General features: G+C 39.3%; 1 protein-coding gene across 2 annotated transcripts in view; it reads right to left on the bottom strand.

Annotated features, from left to right (window-relative positions):
* Positions 1 to 8,739, bottom strand: part of ROS1 (ROS proto-oncogene 1, receptor tyrosine kinase) — a 157,712-nt gene that overhangs the window by 8,363 nt on the left and 140,610 nt on the right. For both annotated transcript variants that reach the window (XM_006157868.1, XM_006157869.1), the window contains exon 43: positions 2,823 to 2,986. In XM_006157868.1, coding sequence (XP_006157930.1) covers positions 2,823 to 2,986 — 164 coding nt within the window. The remainder of the gene's footprint in view (positions 1 to 2,822; positions 2,987 to 8,739) is intronic.

Here is an 8,739-nt window from a genome sequence, read left to right as displayed (position 1 = left end):
GTAGGGAAAAAAAAATGGTGAACTGACCAAATACTCTGACCACATTTTATCTCTAAATCTAGCTAGTACATCCACAAACATATATTTTTAAAAATTTTTGTAAATGATAAATACATATGCACATAAAATATCTAAATGTATATAACCAAGTTGTTCACTGTGGCTACTAGTACTGGGAGTGACACAGGGAGGAATTAGGGAACTTTTACTTTTTACTCTGCTTAAATACATTTTTTTAAATAAAAAAGATTTTAAAAATGTAGACAGTTATAAAATAATACAGCAAGAGCAGTTACTAGAAAAGTTAGAAAGGAAATTAAAAATATGGTTGATGGAGCCAGCAGTTGGCGTAATGGCTATGTCACTGGACTCCCACGTAGTCAACCATGGTTCGAGTCCCGGACCCAGTGGCTTAAACTCACACCAGGCATGTGTGCGTGCGTGCCCAAGATCCTGAGAGGAGAATGGAGGGGAAGGGATTGCAGCATGGCCATCCCCCCTGGGGTGTGATTTCTCGCTTTCTGTCTCTCTGTTTCTCTCTGTCTGTCTGGCAAGCACATGCACCCTATAGCAAAAACCTCTCCAAAAAGAGAAAAAGAAAAAAATAGATATGGTTGATGTAAAATAATATAAAAATTATTATTTTTTTTTAGGCCCAGCTGAGGTGGCACAATGATAAAGATGCTGCTGCTCTATAGACTAGGCCATTCTTTTCACCCACCTCAAATGCCTGGGTTCAATTCTCAGCCCACCCTGAAAGCCCGACATACAGCTGTAGGCCCAGCTACTCAGGAGGCTGAGACCAGATCACCAGAGATTCTGTGTTTTGTTTTTTAAAAAAATATTTTTAAACCTTAAAAGAGGTAATGATTGTGCTGAATTTATAAAGTGTTGCTTTCTAAAGATAAGAGCAGTGATTTAGCAAGAAAAATATGCTTTCAATGCCAAGTAAGAAAACCACATTGTGCTTGCCTCTCAGACAGTTGCACATTCAATTCAGCTCAGTTACTGGCATGTATCTATCTTAGAAACTGAAGATACCATTTTACGTATTGGCACATCGCTTGGATAATGGCTCCTCAAGTTTCTTTAAGTGCAGTTATAACAAGTAAGAAGCAGGCCAGGTAGGATCAGGTTAAAATGGTTTGAGCCATTCGTCTTATTTAAGAGTGGACTGGTGGCACCCATCCTTCCTTCGGTGGGCAAGGAAGTCTGATAACAAAAACAACTCTCAAAATCGCTGGTGAAAACTGAGGTCACTATAAACTTGTTATACGATTAAAGAAACTTACTCCATTTTCTCAAAGGAAAGAAATATCACCTCCTCTTTTTCTTGAAAGCAGACAAATGGAACACATTATATATAAATACTTAATACTATGTTTTGTCCCAAATTCAGGAACTATCTTTTTAAGTAATTCTTCTCATTATCAGAATTTTATTCAGAGAAATGTTTTATTAAGTAAATCTTTACAAAATGGGAAGGACATAACAGTAGTTAAATGGCTGAAGGGTATTTTTTTCCCTAATCCCGTGTGATCTTTCCACCTTGCCAGGTTCATTTCTAAGCAAGAATGTCTGTACTGAAATGAACGAAGGACCTTGCAAATGCTTGACAATGAGAAGGATTTCTAGAGCAGCTAAAGAGAAATATTGTAAAACTTATTTTTCTGTACCCAATTAGGCAGATGCACAGTAAATCTGATTTTAGTGATGAGTTAAGCAAACTGTGTTTTAATTCTTTTTTTTTTTTTTTATAGAGGTTTTTGCTTTGAAGCATGTACACTTGCAGGAGAGAAGCAGAGGCAGTGAGAAGGAAAATGAGAAATCATCTCCCATGGGGGGATGACCACATTGTAAAATTCCTTCTGCTCCATTCTCCTCCCGGAATCTTGGGCACATGCACATACACACACACGCACACACACAAACACACACACACACACTCCATGTAAGTTTCAAGCCATCATGTCCAGAACTCGAACTGCATTTAGCCATGTGGGAGTCCAGCGATGCAATCTGCTAGCCCTTAATTCTGTTTTGTACTCTACATTGAACTACAAGGCTAGCATGATCATCACAGTAGAATGGTTCCAGAAGACTGTTGTCATTTATCAGAATACTGGAGTCATAAAATTCAACGCATTCTTAACAAGGCCTAATCCACTACACTAATCATAAGAAAATGACCCAGCATTTGGAAGCAAAGGATTAGATATATACATATCAACATGGATGAATCTTAAAAACATAGTACTTCATTTTTTAAAAAGCAGCCTTCATTCATATAAAATAATGTGCCTTTTGCAAGAAAACATACAAATAAAAAATATGCATAAAGACATTAGAATGGTTCCCTGGCAGGGATAGGGAAGAAATAGAACAGAAGAGAAATAAAGGGGTAAAAGGACTAAACCACAAACAAAATAACAGAGAAGCCCTGCACCAATGATGACAATGTACCATAAATGAAGACTATAATTAACTCAGCACTGCACTTGACATCCCAGCTAGCTAGTCTGAGGAGGACAGAAAGAGGAAGAGAATGGATCTCATGAAAATATAGTCTTAACAAGTTCATTCTCTTACTACCTTAGATTATAAAACCAAGGACCAAGGCACTATATTTATTTTTTTTAACTTAGTGCACAATACAAAATCATTTTTAAAGAAGAATGGATTAAGAACTTAGTTGCAATGATGATAGTGCCAATGCATTAGTCTTCTTACCCACCTGGAATGCCTTCTGCATACATGCCATTTTAACCTTGTTCTGTTTACACTGGAAAGAAAACTAAAAAATGTTAAGGAATCAACATTACCTTCAAAGCCTTCATTTATGATTCCACTGGTGTTTGTTTCGCTTCTGCATTGAGAAATACTATTTAGGGAGACATTTCTGAATAATTGAAGCTGGTCTTGAATGCTATAGAAAGTAGGCCTTTGGTCAGGTTCTTGAGCCCAGCATTGAGTCATTAAATTCCACCTGGACATATGGGTAAAGATGGGAAAGTAAATGGTAATCGGAAATCATTACTGATAACCCAGGTAAGGTCATTTTAGAAGTGAAAAAATTGGAGTTATTGCCTAGTTTCTATCATTAATAGAAATGAACTGAAAGAAAAAATTTGGTTTACTGTTAAAAGTGTCTTGTGGGACCAGCAGTTGGTGTAACGGCTATGTCACTGGACTCCCATGTAGTTGACTGTGGTTCGAGTCCTGGACCTGGTGGCTTAAACTCATGCTGGGCACGTGTGCGTGCATGCCCAAGATCCCGAGAGGAGAATGGAGGAGAAGGCATGTGGCATGGCCATCCCCCCAGGGAATGATTTCTCACTTTCTATCTCTCTATCTTTCTCTGTCTTTCTGGCAAGCACACATGCCCTATAGCAAAAACCTCTTTTTAAAAAAGTGTCTTGCAGTAGAGGTATGTATTAGAAAACATGTTTCCTTTGAAAAACTTACATTATTTCAACAGTTATTAATCCAAATAAATAGATAAGTCAATGATTAGAAAATGTTTACTTACTACATAAGAAAACTCATGGCTATAAAAATTACTAAAAGCTGAGATTTAAAATACTTTACCTGCGTACACTGATAATGAAACAAAATCTAATATTTATTCCAGTCCACACAGATATTCAGTGACAGAACAAGAGGTAGAAACCAGATTCGATTCTAGTAGTTGCACTCTTCATTATGCAGTCAGTCTAATTAACAGACTCAGTTTTCCAGACTCATAGCAGGTTGACTGAACATTATCTCTCTCAAGTTAATTATTTAGCTCTTCCATGAGTGAGGAGAGAAACAGAGAAAGAGAGAAAGAAAGAGAGGCAGCATCCCCAACAGAGTTGTGACACTGTGATCCACTCCCAGACTCAGCCAGCCAACATCATTGGTATGTTCATGCCTGATGCTTTCGGCGGTGTCTCCAGTCACGAACTCAGGACCTTCCCATGTGGGACAGCTTCACAGAGTTTTGTGTTTTGCCACTGCACCACCATCAAACCCCAATCTTATCTTTTTTCTTAGTGGTTGTTTAAGAAACGCCTGTGTAGGGACCAGCAGATGGCATAATGGTTACATCACTGGACTCCCACATAGTCGACTATAGTTCAAGTCCTGAACCCGGTGGCTTAAACTCACTCAGGGAAAGTGTACATGCATGCCCAAAATCTCAAGAGGAGAATGGAGGAATAGGGATTGTGGCATGACCATCCCCCTTAGGGAAGTTATTTCTCACTTTCTGTCTCTCTGTCTCTCTGTCTCTTCAGCAAGTACACGCACGCTATAGCAAAAATCTCTCTAAAAAAAAGTTTATGGAAAATGAAAATAAAATACAAAGCTTATAAAAAATAGAAGAAAGAAATGTTTATGTAGTACTTTTAACTATAATCCATTCATTCACTTAGTAAAGAGCTACTGGACTCTTATTTTATACCAGCAGAGAATCAGAAGTATGGTTCCTGTCCCTGTAGGTGACAAGTATAGTAAATGTAAATACAAAATGTATTATACAACTCATATGAGCAGGAAATATTGTAACGTTTCTATGTCATCTTTAACTAATTAGGTCTTTTTTAGAGTTCTTACTTAAAAGAGAAAATTATTGTCATTTAGTACAATGCAGTTTGTAACCTGTTCTAATTCACTATGTAAACCATCTTTCTAGGTAATGTTCAGTCTTTTCTGGCTAATAACTCAGTCCCTCTTATTTCCAGGCTAGTCTTAACCCCTCCACTCTCTTCGAAGATGGTGTCAGATAAGAGGCTTATGTGACTTAGAGTGGCACAATGGAGGATCCTCTAACTTACTGTGGTCTCCAGATCTGCATTAGTCTCAGAGATTGATCTAGAATTCCATAGGAGTGACTGGTCTGGTCCATCCTGTCGACATCAGTTGCTATTAAAAGCACATAAATTCTTTACCTGTTCTTTGGGCCCCTTCTCACTGAACTTTTCCCTCTCTTGTCTCCCTCTCTGAGACTCTATTATGTCCTACACCTGCAGGCAAAGCCCAAGTAATCCATTTCCGTTTCTGCTCCATGCCCACAGGATGCTCCCTGAAAGGATCTCTAGCTCCCAATCAAATGTGCACACTATCTGGAAACAAAGAAAGTTTGAAAGTGTAAGATAGACTTTCTCTGTCCGGACATGCCAGTCTATCTTCTTAATAATACTGGATTTCCCATTTCAAAGTGGGGGCCCTCTGCTCGCGATCTCCTTGCCATACTCCCGGACTAGAAGGAAGTGGGGCATCCTCCCAACACCATTCCCTTGGTGTTGCCCACTGGATTTATCTGAAGCCTACAGAGAGAGTTCAGGACCTAAATATCCCACATCCGCACTCTTCTACCTCTATCAAGTTTTCTTCTTTTTACATGTTCCCAGAATTTAGAAAGAGTGAGGTTTCTATTCACTTTCTCTTTTTAATTATATTATCCTTATATACAATTTATGTTATAGTCACTCACACCTGAAAGGACTCTAGATAATCCTCTCTCTCCTCCAAGTCTGGTTTTCAAGTCTACCCACTTACTGAAAAGTCAAGTACCTACTCTCTTTCTTGACTTTACAGAGCTATAAGGCAGATTTGGGGTCGTGAGAGAGAACGATAAAGAAACACATATTTGGGCCCGGCTATTGTAGTGCATGTTGGTAGACACTGCTGCTCCACAGTTTGTGAGAGAGAACAATAAAGAAACATATATTTGGGCCCAGCTATTGTAAGTGCATGTTGGTAGACACTGCTGCTCCACAGGCTGAGGCCACATAGGAGGCCCAGGTTTAATTCCCAGCCCACCCTAAAAATCTAGACGTGCTGCTGCACACCTCTAGTGCCAGCTACTCAGAAGGCAGAGGCAGTACTGTGACCTAGAAAGACCTTGGCCAAAGAAGTAGGAGGCAGATAAATATACTGCTACAAATTGTGATTAGTTCATTTAAAAATGCTAAAAGAAAAAACACGAGTTCTAATACAGATGGGACATGTTTCCTCACAGAAGTTTCTCATAGAAGGCCTCTCTGCAGGGGTGATATGTAGGCCAAAGAACTTTGTAGGAAAATAAGATGCCAGTCATGGGAGTAGAGCGTGGATGGGAGTCAGGAAACACACTAGAAGAGTGGAAAGCATGTGTAAAGTCCTAAATTTGGAAAGAGCTTGGCACGTTTTATCATTTGAAGGAAAGTCAGTGTTACTGAATTGCGGTCACTCTGGAGAGAGTACCAGATGAGATCAGATCGAGGAGGTAGGCGAGATAATTCAGGTCCATTAACCAGGCAAGGAGGTGGCTTTTATGACACTGCAATGGAGGCTGTTGAAGGCTTTAAAATAGCTGGTAAAGCACTGCTCTAGCTAATATGTAGACAATAGATTGTACAGGAGAAAGTGTGAAGCCCTAAAGAAGACTAGGTGAGAGACAACAGTGGTCAGACAAGGTCATGGCAATGGAGCCCCCCACAGGAGTATAGTCAGTCACAGGTGACAATGACCCAGTCATCACTGTAGGTATTGTGTTTAAAATAGCTAGTATCTGTTTTGAGATCTGTAACATGACATTCATTCCCTTGTAATGTGGCATTCAAACTCCACTTTATTTATTTCTTGACAAGTACCTCAGGACAGAGTTAGAATTCAGTATTAGAGTATTATGGGAAAACCTAATATTGGACTGTTTTCTATGTATTGATCTAATGACTTTCCATATATATTACAGGGAATATACTTTCTGGGTATAGAGTGTCAAACTCTGCTACATTTTTTTTTTTAGAAATTAGAATCATAGCCAAGAAATAATGAAAAGACAACCTAGTCTTTTACATATTTTTAAATACAATCTGTGCTGTTTTTCCTAGCCTCTAGACACCAGGGTGCCATTTAGAAACAGGAGTGATACTAAGATCTCAATGAAGGAAAGATCATTAGATATTAAAATAAAATATCATGTTAGATCATAGAATTTAAGCCAATAATTAAAGCAGAATCTTGATGACTAATCTATCGGTTGTCCTAAGAGTTGAGAGGAGAAAGTAAATTATTAAAATTCTCCATCATAAGAACTTCTTTCTGAAATGAAAGCTGGGCAATCTCTCAAGACTTGTTATATTTTGGTTATGAATTTTTACTTATATTATTGATTTAGAACCTGGTTCATTCTACAAAGGATTTATGATACTTAATGGAGATTATTTAGGAGAGAAATAAAGAAAAAGGAAGACAAAAGGAGGAAGTGAAGGGAAAGGAAGAGGAGGAAGCAGACAGAGTAACCATCCTGAACAGCAGCCACTTAGCCACCTGCACTTCATCTACTCATTCCACCCTTCAAAAGTTCCGCCTCACTGTGGTTCAAGTCCCAGGCCTGGTGGCTTAAACTCATGCCAGGTGCGTGTGCAGGCAAGAACCTCTAAAAAGATATCAATCAATAAACAAACAAACAAATAAATAAAGTTAAATGAGTAATTCATGGGAACCAGCAGTTAGTGTAATGGCTATGTCGCTGGACTCCCACATAGTCGACCGCGGTTCGCGTCCTGGACCCGGTGGCTTAAAACCCACGCCGGGCGCGTGTGCGTGCGTGCCCAGGATCCGGAGAGGAGAATGGAGGAGAAGGGATTGCGGCGTGGCCATCCCCTCTGGGGGGTGATTTCTCGCTTTCTGTCTCTCTGTCTCTCTCTGTCTGTCTGGCGAGCGCACGTGCCCTATAGTGAAAAACCTCTCAAAAAAAAAAAGTTCCGCCTCCAACTCAATCCACATAATTAATTTAAGCAGATAACTTCTGATTTTATTTGTCAACTGTGGTGACTTTAATTGAGCTCAGTAATTATTCTTTATTTTCTGATGGCAAACACACATGACCAGTTAGTATATAAAACCTTTCCTTCCTAACCTCCAGAGACAAATGAGGATTAAAAAAACAGAGGAGCCATATAAAGTAATAGTCATCTAAAAGTAGATTACAACTTATGTCCTTTTCTTAAAGAATTATTTACTTTATTTATATTTAAAAATTTGTGATATTCCACATGCTCTCACCAGAGAGAGACAAAGAAACAGAGAGAGAGAGAATGTGAGAAAGCAAGCTGCCAGGTCCAGGACTTAAATCGCAGTTAGCCATGTGGGAGTCCAGCACCTTAACCACCAGGCCACCAGCTGGTCCCACAACTTATCTTCTTAAACAGCAATACATTGAAAGTAAAATAAAATGAAGAGATTTGGGGACCAGCAGGTGGCATATTGGTTAAGGCACTGGATTCCCACATGGCCAGCCATGATTCAGGTCCTGGACCTAGCAACTTGAAACTCATACTGGGAGTGTGTGTGTGCCTGACCAAAATCCCAAGAGGAGAATGGAGGAAAAGGGATTGCAGTGTGGCCATCCCTCCTGAGGGATATTTCTTGCTTTCTGTGTCTCTTTCTCTCCAGTGAGTACACACACCCTATAGCAAAAATCTCCCTTAAAAAATAAAAATAAATTTAATAAAATTCAAAACATGAAGAATTTAATAATCCTAGAAAAATGCACTGCTTATATTTTTCAAGTAATTTAACAATACTTTAGGCAATTCCAGTTGCCACTGTGATACATCTGTCACAGAACCCCAAAGAGCTATCACTTGAAATAGATTGCCCTTTGATCCCATTTCTTCTCAAGAGTGGTAAGGCTGTTGGGCAAACTCAAAGCCAAAGAGAATACTGATGGCTGGGTTTTCCGCACACCCCAGCCGTGGAGAGCAAGGC

This window comes from Tupaia chinensis, unplaced genomic scaffold (assembly GCF_000334495.1).
Source record: "Tupaia chinensis unplaced genomic scaffold, TupChi_1.0 Scaffold000563_1, whole genome shotgun sequence".
In the NCBI taxonomy this organism is placed as follows: domain Eukaryota; kingdom Metazoa; phylum Chordata; class Mammalia; order Scandentia; family Tupaiidae; genus Tupaia; species Tupaia belangeri.
This window is presented reverse-complemented; position numbering and strand designations above follow the sequence as displayed.